The 20,510-nt window shown below is 38.9% G+C and overlaps 1 protein-coding gene across 1 annotated transcript in view; it reads right to left on the bottom strand.

The window, feature by feature from the left end:
* Positions 1–7,515, bottom strand: part of DISC1 (DISC1 scaffold protein) — a 184,041-nt gene extending 176,526 nt beyond the window's left edge. Inside the window, exons 1-3 of the mRNA XM_026844578.1 lie at positions 7,425–7,515; positions 6,109–7,091; positions 2,500–2,569 (exon numbers count right to left, since the gene is read on the bottom strand). Of these exons, the coding sequence (XP_026700379.1) occupies positions 2,500–2,569; positions 6,109–7,091; positions 7,425–7,515 (1,144 nt within the window). The remainder of the gene's footprint in view (positions 1–2,499; positions 2,570–6,108; positions 7,092–7,424) is intronic.
* Positions 7,516–20,510: the final 12,995 nt, after the last annotated feature.

Here is a 20,510-nt window from a genome sequence, read left to right as displayed (position 1 = left end):
ACTTGCTCTATACTCAAAGAAATACCCCAAATTACAGGGACAGTAATTTTCTTTTTAGCATTATAGTTAAAATGTCCTCAACCCTCCACATACACTGTGTCAGTTTCTCCAACTCCCTGATAATATATTTCCATTTATGCCCCACATCACAGCTCTGCACATTTAGCAATTCCATTCCCTGCTAGCAATATTTGGCAATAAGATCCCTTTAAGAAGGCTAATTACAGATTTCACTTGAACAGAAATTGGTACTGGGCCAATCTGTAAGCTCTTTAAAAAGCTTTCAAACTTCACTTCACAGCAGGCAAGACTTTGTTCTACACCAGGAGCAGCAACGTAGCTCTAAAAGCAAAGGTGGAAAGCCTGCCACAGCGAGAGAAGGAGGGAAGGTCACAGCTCTAACTTCTTGCAGCACTGCATTTTCTCCATGTGAGTCTTTCCCTGTAGATACACTGACCCACAAAAGAAAAAATAAAGAAGCCAGTTCAGATACCACAAAAATAACAAAAAAGTAGTCACAAAAAAACCCCATCTAACAGTTGCATCAGAAGAGGAACAAAGACCAGTATGACAGAAAGTGGGTCAAGGACTCAAAAACTAGGAATTGATAAAATTAAGGATGCGTGGTCACATGCATGCATGAAGCATGACATTTTCTGAGAACATTTTTGTGAAGCTGGAATTCCAGTTTTCAAAAGGATCAAGGAAGCCAAGGCAAAGCCTCTCAAGAACCTCAGCATCTAGTCCCGTATCAGGACAATTTTTTTCTGCCTATATATGCCAGACATCACAGAAAACAGCAATCCCACCTGTGGATGCTCCTCTCCACCTCTATACTGCTGCCACTTTTGCTCTCTGTAACTGTGCCCACAACACCTGGTGAAGTCATAGATCAGCCAAGACAATTTTTCTGAGGGGAATCAATGAAAGACTCTGCAAACCACCCTCTGTGCTACCTGCATGATAACTAGGGTGGAAACTGAAAAGTGTAATTGATAAAATGATGGTCAACAGAAAGATGGTCCTGTTTTGAAGATACAAGACTAGCACCCCAGAAAACTACACCTGAGCTTTCCATGCAAGGTTAGACAAGTCATCATTTTCCACTGTGGTCAACAAGTATGTGGCATCACATTCAGATGTCACACCTGATATACTAAAATACTGCTGTTGGAGTGGCTGACTGCCCAGAGAATCCCACCTGGAGTCCACGGGAACCACACACACTGAGTACAGAGCTGTTGGGAAGTCTCCAACTGGGAACTCAACCCACAGGCACGTAAAAAAGAAGAGTTATGAGCGTTACACATGTGAAGCATACACATCAATAATTTTTGACAGAGATTAAACCCATGAATATCTATAACATCCTCAGCTTTTCACATACCTGAAGGCCTTCCCCACTGGGAGATGCCACATTAAAAGAATGACTTGTGACAGTAGCAGACTTTTCTCCTATATATCGGCAAGCCTTTAAGAGGCGAACAGAACCGCTCCTACAAAAGGGCTACACGCCTACTCCCTAGACACTATTAAAACACATTTTAATTGTTCTGAGGGACACCTTTGAGGGCAGGGAAACAGAGCCATGGTACAACTGCACAACTTCACACATTAATTTTGAAAGGCAAACCACAAGTCTGACCACTTTCCAACCCCTAAAAGCTGAGAATAAAAAAGTGGCAGCAAAGAAACTATCTTTTTCTAGCCTTATTCTCTGAAGTACACATGCGTATTTTACTGAAACATATGCAGGCCTTCCCAACTGAAGATAGATCTAGTGGGAAGAATTTAATCTAGAACCTCAAGACTATCAAAATATGAGTATCAACACAGACTACCATAACAGGAAACAATAAGAAAGATCTATATTAATAGATGCTCTAATTATTAACAAGCGTACACACAGAGCTTATCAGAAGCTCCAAGGCATTTGAAAGGAAAAGCACTGTTCAAATACAGATGTTTGCCAGAAGCTGTATCACCACCACATTCTCTAGCTGGTTTTGATTCAACTCAGTGGACATCAAGTTAATCCCACAGGACAGTATCATTCACTTTTATAATAGCTACTGACCTCCTTTCTGTGTTTGAGCCCTGCTGTAGTGTCATGACTAAATGTGGCAAGAAACAAATCACACTCTGTCAGCAGCCAATGCCTGTCCCTTCTCCTTTCAAAGCTTTCATTCATTTCTGCATTTTTTGAAGTCATGCTGCTTCAAAACAGCTGATCCAGATGGTAGATATTTGGATTTCAACCTTCCCACATGGTGATGTGGCTCAAGAATATAAAAACTGTTGCTACCTGCTGCTGACCTACTTCTTTCTTTAATTTGTTTCCTGCTATATGACAGAATAAACAATACAGTTCATTGAACTAGTCTTCCATACCTACCCAGCGCTACGTAGCAAATATACAATAAACTTAATAAAGGAATGAAGGGGAAGGTAAAAAAAAAGCAGCATAATGCAGTGGGGGGTAGGGGGAGCAACTCTCACCTCTATCATAGTTATCTTCCTCTATTGCTTTTTCCTGAAGCCTCTGAAGCCGTAAGATCAAGGATTTTATCTATGCAAAAAGAAAGAAGTTAATTATGCAGAAGTTGCATTTTAAAACGTTTAGACTATTAACCTCAACATAACATAAATTTAATGGATTACCACATCACTAGAATGGCCCAATTTTGAGAGTTAACCCCAACATTTGTTAAGTGGACAGACCTATTTGGAAGTCAACTGAACTGCAGCTAATTAAGCCAAGCATGGCTTTAGTCCAAACACAGAGAATAACAAACAGTATTTCTTGAAAAGCAAAAGAGCTCATGTGATTGTAGGATATTTTTCACCCTTTGAATAAATCAAAGGATTATTAGAGGATTCTGTCAGCATGACATCTTCTTCTTATCACACTGTACTCAACTGTGTGTTCTCAAGCCCATTTATAAACTTTTTTTCCTCTATGAGTTTTGCACAGAACAAATCCAGAATTTCCATATACAAACAACATTTCCTCTCTAAGTAAAAAGAGAAATACAGTATTAATATCTTGGAACAGGTATACCTATTATGGCTCAGAAAATATAATTTATGCTTATCTATATAACATTGAAGTTTGCATTTTCAGAAATGTTCACACTGCAAACGCTAGATGGGGAAAAAAAAAAAACCAACAACAAAAAAACAAACAAAAAAAACACAAAAAAAAAAAAAAAAAAAAAAAAAAAAAAGTGCCCTTTCACACCCAAAAAGAAATTCTTACCATAATGAAGTTTTATTTTAAAAGCTATTGCTTCTTTTTGTTAACATGAAAGGGTGTGGACCAAAGTTCTAAATTTACTAAAAATCTGTAAGGCTAGGTGCCCATTCAAAGGCCATTAAAAGTTTTTACTGCTAGAAGAATTTTGTTAGAACATCATCTCCTCACTGACATGCCAGCCACAGCCCAACATGGCTACAGTTAAAAGACTGAAAAGTCTTATTAAATTTATACATGGCCTTTACCAAACAAGCCATCATCAGAACTGAAAAAGGTAAGCCTGGAAAAAGAAGCAGCATATATTCTCATAGCCTAAAGCCTGAAAGTGCTTGGGAAAGCATTTTCCAAAACAAGAAAATCCATGCTTAAGACATTCCGCATTTACAAAAGATACGACTCCTCCCTGAAACTCTTTCATATTTAAATCCCTATATTTAAACTCTAAATTGCATAGAGAAAAATAGGTGCAGCCAGCCAATAACTTAACAGAAACACGCAGTTATGACTGCAGAATCAACACACAAATTAGGCAAGACATTCAAATTAATAGTATCTGTCATATGGTATATGAAAGTGGACTAGTGAGAAAAGAACTATAAAAAATAAAGCCAGAAAAAAATCAAAAAATGCTTGATTAATAATAATAGGCTGTAGGATGCCCTAGAGGAAAAAGAAAACAAAAAGCAACATTGTATATACTCTCTTTTCCTCAAGGCATTATTTTACTTTATTTTTCACAATCTGAAACTCCAATCTTTTTTCTCTGAGGTTGATGAAGAATGTGTAACATATTGAAGGGAGGAGCTCTGAATCCTCACCATAAATTATTTCCTGTATTTTATGCCACACTTTTGATAGAGTTTTAAAAAAGCCTGCAGTAGGAATGAATCAAATGACACTTTTTTCATATATATGATGTATAACAACCATCTATACTGAGAGTACAGCTTTGCTGCTGTTTGTAGCATTTATTCCATCATGCACTCACAGTGGCAGGTCATTTAAAGCCTGCTTGAGTACCACTGTCCAGGCATGCCCACAGCAAACTGACTGATGCTGTCACAGTAAAGTGCTTTCTATTTGCAGGCTAGTAAGACATTTGGGGCTTAACTAATCAAAGAGCTGCTTCAGCGTGGCATGTCTTATATCTTTACCATGTGATGACCATTTTTTTTTTTTTAATGAATGCAGAAAAAGCCTATTTTAACCAACTAGTATTGTCTCCTTTTCTTTACTACAGTTGCCTTTGTTCCTTTCTGAAAAGTTTGAGACTTGCTTATTATCATTACAAGAGGAAGGTGCTTCAAATTAAACATACACGACTGGCTAACCAAGGGCAAAGACATCTGAGGGCACAAATCCCCAATTCTCCTTTCAATGAATACAGAAATTAAAGATAGCAGTATTTCTTTTGTGCCTATCAAATAAGCATAATGAAAAGACAGAAAAATAATTTCTTATTTTTATTATATTATACATTTCCAGATTTGCAGCGAATTAATTTCCTAAACCATTCCAGACTATGGGCATATTTTCATTCCAGGCATGATGACAAAGAAACTGCTCCTTGTTGTGTGTGAAGTCTGTAAATAAGAGAGCCTAGTTTAAGTCCTACATGCATCCTCTGAAAAGTTAATATGAGAGATCATCGTCAGGTCACACATCATGAAGAGTAAAGTAAGAAAAAAAATTTCTCAACTTTCTGTTTTACTCAGACAGGAGGGCTGTTCAAAGTGTCCCCAGAGCAGGTTGTTTCATCAGGCCTAAAGTGCATCTCAGCATCTATGTCTGAGCTGAGAAGTCACAAGAACCTGGGATTCTGAAAAGCATCCCAGAAACTCAGAGGACTAGTGAGACACTAAAAAAAAAACAAAAACAAAAACAAAAACAAACAAAAAAAAAAAAAAAAAAAAAAAAAACCACAAAAACATGCCAGTACCCACTTAGTACTGAAACTAATTTGTAAAATCCATCATGTCCACATTAATCTCTGGATTACTGCTTCCTGCATGCACAATAAAGCCAATATTGGGCTCCTTATTGCAGGTAAGCTCAGAATGGTTTCCCACTGATGCCCATGCCACGATCCCAAAAACTGCATTACAAAATATAACTGATACTTCTTAAAAGTTTCCCCACCCTTCTACCACAAATATCACAGTGAATGAGACTGCCTGTACACATAGTAGGTATACATGCAGGTATACGCATGTGCAAAAAGACTCCTGACTCAGCTCAGTATGCCTCTGGAGTTGAGGGAGAAAAAAAAGGCTCAATGCCCAGTTGGATTTCGAGCAGGAACTTGACCCCCATTTTGTGTGGGGAAAGTACTCATCTATTAGATTACAGGCACCTCTCATACCCATACCTCACTGCAAGAAATCTTTAAACTTATGAATTTCAAGTTACAAAGTTTAGTGTTGTTAAATCATGGTGCTTCAAGAAAAGAGTTCTTACCACCCCTAAATTTTGTACTACTTATAGTCCAAACTGCAGACAAAAAGGCCACCTGTGAAAGAAAATGGTATTTGTTGGATCCAGAAACCAATGTGCAATACATTAGGACTGAGAGAATCGCAGTTTCAATAGAAACAGGGCACTGTTCAGTAAAGTATCAGTTTCAGTAGAATAGGGCCCTGCAACAACATCACGTCTTTTTTTAAAGAACCAAAAAGAAAACAAAACCGGTTGTCTCACTTTTATCATGCAGCGTGCTACTGTAAACCTCTATGAACAAATGCCACAAAATCCATTAATATCCCAACTCCTACATCAACTGTGACTTTGGCACTATAAATACAAATGTTTTGAGGACCAGGGGGAGGAATCAAAGATGAAGTGAGATTACTAACCTTTAATGTACTCCGGTTGCCAAGAAGGCAGTCTTGTAGCACTGGTTCATATTTTTTCATCAAAGTATCCCAGTTATGGTCACTAACAGTAAAGCTGCTTTCATAGCCTGAGGTGACGGAAGAGCCAGCAGATGCTGCATCCGAGGAATCTGTAGAATATGAAAATGTTGCATCTGTATCCGAGAGAGACACAGACTCACAGTCTTGTAGTTTATCATTTGCTATAGTTTCATTTTCATACTCCAAATCCTCACTGGGCCTGGAGAAGCAATGCAAAGCTCCCAAATGCTCATGAGTCTGCGCCATCTCTTCTGGCTTCTGCAAATTTCCTGCAGTGCTGGGATGCAGAACATGCTCAGCTTCCTTGACGGTTGACTTGCCTTCAGCATCACTTATTCCAGAGGCTGAGTTTAGGGAGAGCTGTATGAAGCTGAAACTTGAACTAAAGCTATCGTGTGCACCGACAGAACAAGAAACGTCTCTGTTTTGATATTCACAGTTGTTATTCACTTCTGTCTGATCCAAAGCATACATGTTTGGGGGCTTGCTCACTTTAGCCCCGTGGTTTTTCTGCCATGTACAGCATACAGCAGAAACATCTTTGCTTGTTTCTGCAGCAGGGTAAGCTGCTATCACTGTGTTTTCTGACCGTGGACTCTTGCAACATGAAAGATTTTTGCAGTGCCCTGGCATATTTCCAGTAGTGGCCAACGTTGTTACCCCATTAGCAGGAACTATGGTACCACTCACTGCACTACAGCATAAGAATTCAGAGTTATTTTGGCATTGTCTGCGTAGAGAGCAGTTCTCAAAGTCTCCACTCTGCTGCTTGCCGTGTTTGAGCTCTTCTGGGCTGAACGGTTTGCAGGCACCCAGGGACTGAAACTCTATCTGTTGCTGAGCTTCTGGCCTCATGTATCCAGGTCTTTTTGCCAGTTTCTTTTTACGAAGAGAGCCTGCAGGCACTAAGTGCTCCTGACCATCTGGGAGAGGGGAAAAAAGTCATTAAAGTGTTTCTGCAGTTTTCTAGGCTTAAGGTACTGTAGCATCTGAAAATGTTTCAGGAATTTCAAACAGTGCATCACTTTCAATTTCACAAAAAAAAAAAAAAAAGATACTGCAGATAGAGGAGAACACTCTGTGTACTCATTCACTCACTAAAGAGTTTGCACCTGCTTTTAAGTGAACTAGCTTTAACATAATCACATCCATCAGGACACAAACCTGGGTACATGAATCACATCATATTCCCTATTCATAGCACTGATCTGGGAGCTTCATCCTCAATTTGCTTAGCAGCACACTAAAGCACAGACTTTGTTTAAATTTCTCTGATCCAGAATGACTTTGAGACATAGAAGCACATCCTGGAGAAGACTGAATCTGCTTCAGAAAGATGAGAACCATACTCACGAAGAAATTGTGTGCCTAATCTGTTGTAGCTCATGTCCATTTTCTTGTGTTCATATCCATATTTTATAAGTATGAGCAAATGATTCAGATTTTGCTTCCAGAACAGATGCAACTCTGTTACACTCTGTGGCTGCAGATGTCAGTCTAATGAGATATTTTATAAATTGTCGTTTAGATTTACTGTACTACCTATTATCCAAAATGTAAAGTTAAAGAAAAATTTTGCAGACAGGACCATCAGTCCTAGAAAACTAATGCCACCATATGCTTGGTAGCATTACTGCAGTATTAATATCATTAAGAAAGGGCCTCTGCTCATTAGATCAATTTCCCTATATATACCTTACTTATATAGATGAAAAGATAAATGTGTTGTTTGCAGAGCAGAATAAAAAGAAACAAAATAAAAAAAAAAAAAACAAAACAAAATAAAAAACCACAACAAACATAAAAGTGGGAAATCAGAACGTGGTAACTTGTCTTTGTTTTCTTCTGTACATTTCTATTAAAAAAAAAAAAAAAAAAAAAGATTACATGGTGACTAATTTCAGTTTCTTATGGATTTACCACTAGTCAAAAGGTATTCCATTCATCTGTCTTGCACACAATCAATGGGAATACAAGCTCTGCACCATCATCCATTCTGTAACACAAAAACATATTGACCAGACCTCTTTGCCACAATCACTGTTCAAAGGGATCTAGTGACTAGCTGAATTACACCCTCAATTAGCTGCCCTCTACTCAGAAACAGAATCAATTGCCAGAATCTCAGGTGTTAGAAGTATTCTCATCACCCACACAGAGCTCTTCCAAAAACACAATTTTCAGATTTTTTTTTCCATTTACATGTAATCTATTTAGTGTTCATCTCTAATCACAACCCTTTGTCAATTTTTACATTGATAGATGTGCACATAATCTAAACTCCTCAGCAGCTCCTAACACAGGTCTCGTACACACCTCACTACAATGACATCCTGTACAAAAAATTAAGCATTAGACCCAAAACCTCCCAGGAGAATTTTCCCAACATTCACTACATTCTCTCCAAATAACCTTCAACAAAAGCAATTTATACATTTCCCACATACTAGAATAGTGGCACATCTCACCATGGGACTGCAGTTAAGCTTCTGTATTCTGATTCCTATCACCATAAATTAGAATACCCCAGCTGTCTCTTACATTCTCTTTTGTCAGAGAAAAAAGCATCACAGAAATCACAAATAAAAAGGTCACGGAGTCCATCAGCCTGTCTACTATAAAAAGTGAAATGCTGTACTGGGAGTAATTTAATTGAAGTCTTAACAAATAGAAACTGCTCTTGGAGTAAGAGAACAGAAATTGCAACAAAATGTTCTTTAGAATTCTTTTATTTTATACACAAAATAAAAGCCTAAATTTGCCTTCAACAGAAGAAATCAGACGTGCAGAAAAAAAATTGTTCTAAGACAGGATATACTTTATCACCATTACAAAGGCTAGTCACAGGCCTCATCTGTAAAAATGGAAAAGGTTCTTTGGGTAATTAAAATCAGTTTAAAATTGATCTCACCAAATCACTATGAATTTCTAAAGCAGACATAATTACAGCTCTTTAAACACCAAATTTAAACTAAGCTTATGTAAGTAAGGTTTAAATTAGCCAAAGGTTAGATATTTGCACAAAGTGAACTGGATGCAAATCTAAAAATTATTGGAACCAAAGTGATGCAACTCCAGTAGCCTGAACTAGTCCACACAAAACTCACTTATCTTTGCACTCCTCTCAACATTTTCTGGTAACCCTCTAGAGAGGTTTACCATTCAGGTCCTTTATAGACTCCAGGTATGCCTTCTGGCGAGTCCAACAGCACAAGTCCCTCACCTGGTTACCAGAGTGGCACCACTGCCTGAATCATATTCAAGATTATAGTCCAAGCTACAAGCTGTTCAGAGGACACTATGAGGAGAGGGCTGCAGGTCCTTAGCCTCAGGGAGCTGCACCAAGCACAAGGCTAAGGAGTGGATGGACACAGAGCTGGGATCAACACCTCAGCACAAACACCCAGGCTTTCCCCAGAGGATAAGGAAGGGAGGAGGTGGCCACAGCCTGACCCCCAGCTCCAGCTAAAGAGCAGTTGCAGTGCCCTCAGCCATCACAAAATCCAGCCAGGATATTACTAGGGCCTTGGGTATACCATCTGTGTGCTGTTTACCCTTCTGTCATGTCCCTCTTCTGAAGATTAGAATAATTTCAGTTGTTTATCATCACATATCTGAAATTTAATTTCAAAGACTTTCTTTTTCTTCATAGCTTTATAGCCACAGTTTGCTTTGTCTGTGCATCTGTAAAGGACCATGTTATCCGTCTCAAACATTGCTGCTGCACCACCACCATTTCCTGGCCTCGGTATCCTGTTGCCACAAAGAAGTATGCTCTGAAGGAGACGAATTGTCCCGGATGGGACCACATCAGCCTGAAGTTAAATCAGGATGAGGAAGATGTGCAGGCTGGCACAGGACCACAGGGTGGCATGTATTACAGTGAGCTCTGTGTAAATGGGTGGACTCTTCGGAGAGATCGTGGGGACTGGGACAATAAAAGGTCTGTGTACTCCTCTTTGGGGAGCACTGAGCACTATTCACTCTTGTCATCTCATCCTGCCTCGGAGCTGGGACTTTGGTGGAGTCTGGAGCACCATCACCTGCACTGAGCCGAGCCACTAGGACATCGCTGGATTCGTGGTGGTGGTAATTAGCACTGCATCTCTACCGTTTGCTTGCTTAGGGATTCTGACTTCCTTTCTTTTCTCTGTCCTATCGCTATAACCAATTGTTATGGAAAATAAAGTTTACAAGGTTCTATGGCATCTGACCTCATTTGTGTCTTAATCTCACTCTTGGGATCATTTAAGAACCCTCCCCGATATTGGATCAGGGCAGCATCAGATACAGAAACTACATTGAACCAATCCAGCTAGTTTGTTAAAAAAAGACAGGCCTCAAATTTTTCTTATAAATCCCTCAGTTTCAAGCATGTCAAATAACTGATGGTTATTAACTACAAGACTATCAAAATCGTACCTTGGAACACTGTGAAACAACTGTAGGTAATTAAAAAACCCTACATTATAGCATGCCATGCATTATGAGACGTGCACTTAGAAAAAGAGAAAAGTCACAAATGGAAAAAGCCTTTCAGTTGTAATATTACAAATCAACATTAAAAAAAAAAAAAAAGTGTTACAAACCTAGATGATGATGCAACATATATTCTAATGTCAGATTATGTGCAACTGCTTCAAATCCAAATTATCAAAGCCCAGAAATACCTTAATTATAACAGCTCTTTCACCATAACAACATTTCCTGATGACCAACATTTCATAAAAAACAAACAGCTCAGAGCCAGAGCACAGGAAAAAAAAAAATCCAACTAAAAATGCTGTAAAGCAAGACATGACCAGCAATGCTGTTCACATCTTAGTTGCACCAGTAAGATGAAAGAGGGAGAGGTGAAGCCAAGAGTTTCCCACTGATGGAAAGAGCACATTCTCTTGTACACGGCCTGGTGCAAAAGGACAGTAGAATAGTCTCTCATTTATTTTAGATAGTCAGTCTTTGTTTCCAGCTACAAAAGCTGCAGTTCAGTTTTCTGATCAAATGCCCTAGTAGCACCTATGGACAGACTACCTTTCTGAAAAGCCCACTAGGATTTTACAGCTTAGTACAGAAACTCTGAAGTGATTACCTCCTCACCCCTGCTTTAAACACATAACACAGAACGCTTGCAAGCTCATTAAGTTCTTCCTGAAAGTAACTGAGAAATTATATATGCAGTTTTAAAGAGAGCTCAACTATCTGAATACACCTATATTACACATAGTTGATTTTTATTAGAATAATACCTTCAGAGCATTTGTGGGCGGTAACCATGGTGTGGAGGAAAAAATACTAGGTCATATTTAAAGCCAACCATCAAAGCACTGCTCCAAGCAATTTCAGTAGTGCTGCTTCTGTCAAGGAAGCTTTAAACATCTGTATTAAACTGTACGTGAACATGAGAATATTTAGAATTTACAGACACACAAACATTTAACCTATCAGTAACAAAAGCGAACCATTCTCAGGGATTGATCAATCTGACTTGACAATAACCATTACTGTTCAGTTCCTATGTCATAGAAATATGTAAAATGTTCCGAATCAGTTATATTTTGACTCATTTGCTGAATTTTAAAGATACCACTAAATATTCAAACTAAGATGGCATTGATCTCAGTACAGTCCATATTAAAACAAACCAGCACCATCTCTTTATGCAAATAAGCTTTCAAAGACAGATACTTTTGAATATTTTTGTAACTCTTAAAATGCAAAGGACTCAGCTTTTTCATCTTACTCATTGGATGTTAACTGTACTTTGATTTATCTAGCATTTTATAAAGTGTATCTATAGAAGAGCAGCAATGGCTAAGCTGTATTATATTTGATACCATTTACAAATTATTTCCTCACTAAGGGTTCCTGTGATTTCTAAGGTGCAGGCTGGGTTCATTTATTCAACTATTAAATTTTCAAGATGTCACACAGAAAATATTATCTGAAGTCATTAAATGCGTGTTAGTTTCTGTTCTTCATTAAAAAATACTTCAGAGTTGTGCATTTTACGAGGTGAGTGTGGTCTTCCTTAGCCAGTGTTTAAACAATTGTATTTTTATTGACACACTCCCATAACGCGCATGTCACTGAGTTGTTACATTTGAGCCACTTACCTCCCTAATGCAACAGCTCATTTTAAGCCATTTGATGAAATTGAAGCACCTCTCTCTAGAGTAAGAATCACTTAGCTGATACCAGTTTTAATATGCCCATCGTTTTTTTCCCCCTCAAGAAAAATAAGTGTTTTAAATCTGGTTTTACCAGTAAGCTGGTAAATATCAAAACACTTCTCATGTCAGTAACAATCACCTGTTTACTCAGGGGGAATAAGAGAAGCATCCCTTTCCTTAATTACATATTATAATTGTGTTTGATACTACTAACACTTTAAAACACATCTGCATCCATGAGTATTCAGCAGTGCATTGACTACACACAAAAGCAGGCTTTTTACTCAAGAAAGTGCAGTGCCTTGTTAAATCAGGGCCTAAGCACCTTGATGTGACAAAAAGAATGGAAATATGCCTTTCTAATCTTTTCAGATTTAAAAATATAATAAGTATCCAGCTTATCCATGAAAGCATGCAGTTGCACGGGGAAGGCTTATTTGATAACTAATAACACCCTATGGCTGGCAACCTGAGACCCAAGGCTTGGCTATTACAGAAAATTGCATTCCTCCAAGCTGAATGAAAATTACACCACCCAATTTCTCTACTGCAGTGTTACAAGGAAACTCATTTTGTTGGCCAGAAAAGCAAGTGACCAAATTCACTCTAGAACAGACAGGTGACACCATGCTGTCTCAAAAAAGCAGGATCACTTAAATAGCAAAAAAAATTACATTTCTGCTCTTTTCATTTTTGTTTTCATGCAGTCAGCTGCTGTTACAGAAGTCCCAAGAAAAAAAAAAAAAAAAAAAAAAAAAACAATAAACTTCAGCTTAATCCTGTTACATACACTTCTCACACATCCTCATTCTTCAGCTCTTAACTACATCGCACATTCAAAATTCATCTCTAGTTGATGAGCTTCAACCTAACCAGTCTCCAAAGCTCCTTACACAGCTCACTTATATATGTCACCCACCTCAGTGCTATCAGCCCAGGCTAGCTGGAACTGCCGAGCTCACATGACCAGCTGCCTAAAATAAGTTACTTTTTCAGGCTCTCCAGTCACCCCTTATCCTGCAACCAGCTCTGCAATCCATCCCATAGACCACCTGATGGACCATGAAACATTCTGGGGGAGAACACAAGCAGGTCTTGGAAAACAAGACAGTACCAGAACTGGGCACATTTAACACACTCAGTAACAGAAGATACTTAACTTCCCCACAAATATTCATCCCAAATTGTTTTAAATCTGTGAGTAGAATTCTTTTAAACTTATAGTTAAATAATTGAGAAAGATTTATTCACTTTCCAAAGAGGCAAAAGGACACATAAGTTGCAAGCCTACAGAGAACACTCACAATAGAGAAACAAAGCTTATTTCGGGAGTTTTGGGTTTTTTAAGGTTTATTGTTTTTCTTCCTGGGGAAAAAAACCTTTTGTTCCCAGTTTCAGTGCAGAAGTCTGTGGAGGCAGTCCATACAAATGTCTCAAGTGGAGAGAACATCCCGGTTCTTTCAGTCAAGACCTGAAAAAAAAGCTTTAAATATTACACACAAATAGGGGAGTGAGGATTTTGCATAGCAATTGTGAAGTTTAGTTAGGACATAAATTAATTTGTAAACAACACTTAATGGGTTTGCAGTCATATCCCATGAAAGTATTTCACCAAACATGTATGTAACTATGAAATTAGTACACAGCAGTCCTTTTCAAGAATGGTCTATTTAACACACCACACTTTGCCTTCATCACTCTGTCTACAGAGTGACAGTGTGGATTCCCACTACTTCTGCTCAGTCAGATCATCTACAGCAAGACTCTAATATAAAACTCATCAGGGGGGAAGGGAGGGAGGAATTAAAAAAAAAAAAAAAAAAAAAAAAAAGTGAAGTGTGAGAGCACATTGACAGCAGTCAATTTCTAATTCAAGCACAGTTTGAGTGCTCCAGCTTGGAGATTTGAATTTTTAATTTCACCAAGAGAGTGGGTTCCAAATTAAGCATCTGATGCACAGTCAGTCTGAAACCAGAATTGAGTTTACTGAAATAGAAAGTAATTTTCTCTTAACAGCTCAGTAGTGATCACATATAATGAAAATAAAACAATGTGGCAGTTCCTATATTGCCAAGGGTGAGGAGTCAGAATGCTTTTAGCTTTACAATTTAATATCAGAGTCCCAGGACAAATGCTCCTTCTTTGCCTGCTGAAGGAAATTTACCTTACAGCCCCAGTCAGGCTGTCAGGACACAATGTCAGTGCAGTCTAGACAACAATGGAGATGAAATGGAGCTCCAGACATCAGGAAACCTGAGCAATAACTTCCCACAAAAAACACAGCACCTCATGATGCAGCTTAAATACAAGATATTGCAAAAGCCAGGCATGTACACAAACTGCAGTTACAGCAATGCATGGGACACAGAGCCCACCTGTAGCAAGGAGGCATGCAAATGAGCAGCACTGGTCCCTCATTCTGCTCCCCTGAAAAGAAAATCTCAGGGCTTTACATGAACCCCTGCAACTCTACATGCTCTCACAAAATTCCTACTCAGGCATTCTCTGCTCTTTGCAGTGGTGATTGTGTGGATTGTGCTTTTGTGGGCTGACAATAAATAGCCACTCCAAGGGGTGAGATGAAGGTTCTCAGCTGAGCCCACAAGGCACAGGCTGCAGCACTGCTCTCCTATCCTCAACAGCTACACAGACAACTTCACTTAATGCAAGTTTTTAATCAGGTCAGCAGATTACTCACCAGTCTGCAGACGTTACAGTCTGTGAGGGGTCAACCTTTGTGCTCCAGCAAGCCAAGTGCAGTTCCCTTGAAAACCTACACTGGTAAGCAGGAAAGATGCACAGGATATCCCTTTTGAGATCTTTGGTGAGAATATAGCTCAGCCTTTATAACCCTTACCAAGGCTGTAGACAGACAAAACAAGTTGAAAGTTTGTTTTATTGGGTCTGAGAATACAAAAGTGAAGACATCAGCTATGTCCTTTTCCTCTAGCACCGAGAAGAAAAGTAGATGGTTCAGTGAAATTCTGATATTCTGAACAAACTATGGAAGTAATACTATAGCAGATATTGTTGAAACTGCAGCAGAATACTAACCATAGGCAAGAATGCCTTTCTTCTAGCAGAAATTACAGTTCCATCTAAATAAGGTGGGACAGGAATCATTCTGTCTAGAGCAAGTTAGATATCTAAAAAAAAAAAAAAACCACAAACCAAAACAAACCACCACAAAAAAATTAGCATTCCAGGAAAGAACATTAATTTGTCTCTAGAAAGTAACTGCATTGAATTACAGAATTTAGCAGATGTGACAGCACAGAGTGATGATGACAATTAATATGGCGGATGAGAAGACCTCAAGAAAGGGCTGGAGAGCTCACCCACCAGCACTGGACAGCTAGCAATCTTATCCCCAGATACAAGCCCCGTCATTAGACATCAAATTTTGCATTTCCTACCCACATCACTAGGTGTTGCAGGAACACTGCCTCTGTAACCAGACTCCCAGGGTGACAACTCCCACAAGATCTGAGCAACTGCCTACTCAGCTCCAGACAGGAGCTGAAAGTTACCCCATTCACCTCACACAGTGACTGGAGACTAAAGACTCAACAGGACCAAAGCCCTGTCTTCATGCACATTCAAAAGCTGTGCCCACTAGAGGCAGACAAAGATGAGGGGATACAGTCAAGCAGCAGGCAGTCAGACTCCAGGCTGAGGGAGCGACATCATCACCACTGACAGATCTCCTTTGATTGTCATTCCTCATCTTTGTCTCCATACCAACTCTGCCAATACCAGCGCTGCACATGCTTTCCACCATTCTCATCAAGCCCTGCCTTCTTTTCCACCAATTTTCATTGCATTTCGTTTCTTGGTTCCCAATTAGTTCTCACAAACCAATTTCTCTTCAAGTAAGTGAAAAAGACAATTAAACCAGAAATCATTCCAACTGTTGCTCTGGATCCTTGACTGAACTCTGCATGGGTCACACTTAACACTACACAGGGATAACCATCTGCAGAGCTCCCAGACAACGTTCAAAGCCACACAGAAATACTGTCTTCTCCAATATCACTCTTCAGTACCACCTCTTTGGTCCTTTTTGCTTTACCCTTTTTGTCACGCCCCCAACATGCACAAGCCTTCCTCAGCCCCCTAACAGCATTTCCCTCACAACATCAAACAAGCACATCTCAACTTACTTCCAAAAATCTTCCTCAGGTGAGCTTCCAGACCCTCCAGCTCCCCACTCCCCTCAGACTACCCCCATCTCTCCCCAGGTGGAGAGCCTTCCTGCTGCACACTCTCCATCAGCAGGGCTCATAAGTTCCTAGGCTTCTCCAGGTGCATTTAAAAGGAATTTGACCCCATTTCAGCCATGTCTGCTTATTTCATTGCTTACCTCCACATGCTCAGCCTTTTGGCTAGCAGGACACCAGTTTTCAGGGGTCCTGTTACCTGTTTCGTAGCACACGTACAGTTTGTATGAGCATCCAAATCAAACCTCACTCTAAAGGCACACTGGCTCCTTTCATCCCCTTTGAGATCATCTCAATAAAAACACTCTAAGAGCTTCTTTCCCCTGACTGTAAATCACTGCTATTCACATCTAGGAAATCAAGACAATTACCTGCCACAGTTTAGTCTGACAGTCTCCCTGGACTAACATATATTAGCTAATAATACGGGTTACACTTATTAACATATGCCTATGATGCTCAACAAAAGCGCAGATTTTTGCCAGAGGTTTTTAACTTATTTCTGTCACATATTATTTGTAATTCACTGAAGCATTCCTACCTAAGTACAAGGCCATAGGATCTGCCACCTTTTGCTGAACCTTACCTGTCTGCTTTTATTACCCAAGTAAACTAAAGCACAGAATTAATCTTCAAAGAAATTGTACCCTTACATGAGATAGCTTGAAGACATTTCTTGGATGCCAAGGCCTCTCTGAGATATTGTAATGAAACAAAGTCTTAAGCAAAATACTTCAAATTAAAAAATGAGAAGTAAATGCAAAAATCAGACTGACCTTTCAAAAATATCCTCTATATTAAAAAATATTGTCTTGAATATGCCAATTAAGCAGTTTTTCAGGTCAACATACTCTGGATTCAGCTTAGCATTTTAAATGGATAAAAAAGGTGCAGATTGTACCATATGGTGTTAAACATGCACACCTGAAAAGATCTGCTTCAGTAACAAAAAGCTTGGCAGAGGAAAACTTCTGAGTGTCATTCAAATTGTTTTCCAGAATAAATATGGTTAACTCATTATTTCCAATACTTTTTTTATTACTTGCTTTAGAAAACCTAAATTCAGAACCCAGGATTAGCAGGGTTCTGTGCAAAGTAGCTCACATTTGCCTATCCCTTTCAGTTGTATGGGACGGGCCCCTGAATAGTACTAACGTAGCAGCAGCAGAGGATTTCTTCCCCTGCTTCTTTCAGGTTTATGCACAGTACTCCTGACAAGTATTATTATTAAGAAGTAGCAGACAGAATTGCTGTAGCTTCAAGAAGCAATTGATCTCATCAGTCCTGAGGTACAGCAGTAATCTGATGCATCAGTTTGTGGCTGAAGCAGACCAGGTGAGATTCTACACAACTCACCCATGTCACAAAGTACACCCAAGACAGAACTAAGGACTTACACAGGACTCCTGAAAGACAGCTAGAAAAAAAAAAAAAAAAAAAAAGAGTTTTAGAACTCTTGTCTTCATGGAGAAGATGGGAGGTTTTAAAAGCAGCATTTAGATAGAATTTTACCTTAATATTCTCAGAACTACAAAATCTTTGGAGTCATTGGTACCCGAGACAGATCCTGCACTAATGCTATTCTGTGTAGGACTCTGTACAGTGAAGTTTCATTGGAAACTTCAGGTTTAACTTACATTTTTACCAGAAATTTGAAGCAAATACAAACATCATGTTTAAATGACTCCTTAACTCATCTATACCATGACTTGCACCTGCCTATGTTTTTGTACTCCAAATCTGAAAACGTCTATTCTAATCCACAGATCTGATACAGGAAAGTATATTTATAAAATATCTGTGTCAAGTAAGTCTACTAGGATAGCCCACAGACACAAAAAATTCATTGACAGGCTCTTTTAACTACTGAGTGAAACAGTGCTACCTTTAAGCTGGAAGCCTTTTAAATCCTCTCTTGACTAGGGGAAAAGGAAAACTCAGAGTATTTTGAAGGTACTTGCAAAAGTTTCACAACTTAAAAAGCATCCTTTCCCTCCAACCCTCAGTGAGCAGGAGAATTTTGCATGAATAACCTTACAGAAACAAAGAGGTGCCAATAAAACTGTGAGAGATACTGAGAAAACACATGGATTTTCATTTCTGTACAATAAAAAGTGCTATAGTGCTTTACTGAACAAAACCATATGAAATGTCTTAAACTTAAATCACCTTGAAGTCTGAGTCATAAGCAAGGACTTCTGTATCAGAGAAAGCCATGAACGCAGAACTGAGGAAATCTTTAAGGTTAGAATGCCCTCTTTAGGTTTAAAGATATATTTGCAGCAACAGTAAATTTCAGCAAATACAGTGCTATTTTATGCTATAAGGAAAGTAAATCAAAAAATGCCTTGCGCTACTCTAAAACTTTTAAAGGTGTTATAAATGACATCTAATTACCTTATACTAGCAACAATGTTCCTAAATGCTACATACCAATAGTGAGGATTAACAGTAACCCATACACAGGGGCAGGACATGAAAGAGATGAGCCTAACAAGAGAGGTTCGGAGGGATACAAAGAAAAACTTTTTCACCGTGAGGGCAGCCAAGTAGTGGAGCAGGCTGCCCAGAGAGGTTGGGCAGTCCTTAGAGGTTTTCAGGACCCAACAGGATAAAACCCCAAGCAACTGGTGTAACCTCAGAGTCAGCCCTGCTTTGAGCAGCGAGTTGGCCCAGAGACTTCCTGAGCTGCCCTCCAACCCAAACTATCCTATCATTCCTCTAAGCTTTAAATACAAGTCTCAGGATTTGCAGTATTCCACAAGTTATCTATATACACAACAAATTCAAGTGTTTCATCTGTGAAGATGCATCCAACTCCACAAGAAAACAATTTATCCGATTTAACTTCACAAAGGAGGGAGTCACAAGGAAGTGAGTAAACATTGGTTTCATCACATCCTGGAAGCTGGAAACAGCTGACTTTCTGTGAACAAAATTAAGAACAAAGTACAGTACTTGAAATAAATAGGTTCTCAACCAGCATTTAAGCATCCAGAATGCATGCACATAGAGAGAAATCACAAGCTTCAATGATGGTCAGTGCCTTAAGCAAGACAGACACAGTAAGGCATAATAACACAGAAACTCCTATTGTTCCACAGCAGCAGACCTTTAGTAGTTAGCTGGTGATTAAATGATGCTCATAAGCATCACTTAAATGTCACTTTGGTCTACTGCAGTTATTTCACAAAATGTTTATTACTGAGGCTTTTCTATGGGCTATACAAACATTGGAGAGCATTTCTCTCAAGGCATTATTTAGCTTGCTATATTAAAAACTACTTTGATACCTTTTCCTAGGCTGCTTGACAACTGGAGGACAAGATGGAGCCATCTGCAAGACTATAACTGTCTGAAGACACTTGCCTTTCAAAAACATAATCCCGTACATGGTGCTAAGTGCATTACACACACCAAAAAAAAAAAAAAAAAAAAAAAAAAAAAAAAAAAAAAAAAAAAAAAAAAAAAAAAAAAAAAAAAAAAAAAACACAACACCCAAACCTAACATCACGTCTGAACAGCTGCAACAAAACTTGTCTCTCACTAATTTCCTGGCAAAGGAAGGAGGAAGGCCATCTCTGCCCAGGGTATACTGCCTCTACCCTATCTAGCCCTTGAAGACTAATTATAACACAGGCATAGAAAAAGGCAAACCTGAATACTCTGCCACACAGCTGTATCAGGCAGCTGTAGTCATGCCACAGATGTAAAAGTTCTATACAAGTGAGTGCACAAATAGAATTATTTCTGTATCTCCTCTTCTCTTTCTTGGTTTTATTTAGAATTTGAGGGATTTATGGGGCTTGTCTCTTTCTTATTCCACTACTTTGCAATGTTGGTGCTTACAATGTCTACACAGGCTGCTACACAGAATTTCTTAGAATAACCTTAAGATGTCCTCTGCATTGTCTTTACCTGGTCTGCTTGGGTTTTTATTATTACTACTATT

Source organism: Athene cunicularia (assembly GCF_003259725.1).
Source record: "Athene cunicularia isolate RWA chromosome 3 unlocalized genomic scaffold, athCun1 chr3_part1, whole genome shotgun sequence".
NCBI lineage: Eukaryota > Metazoa > Chordata > Aves > Strigiformes > Strigidae > Athene > Athene cunicularia.
The sequence above is the reverse complement of the archived record's forward strand: the minus strand, read 5'-3'. Positions and strand labels throughout refer to the sequence as shown.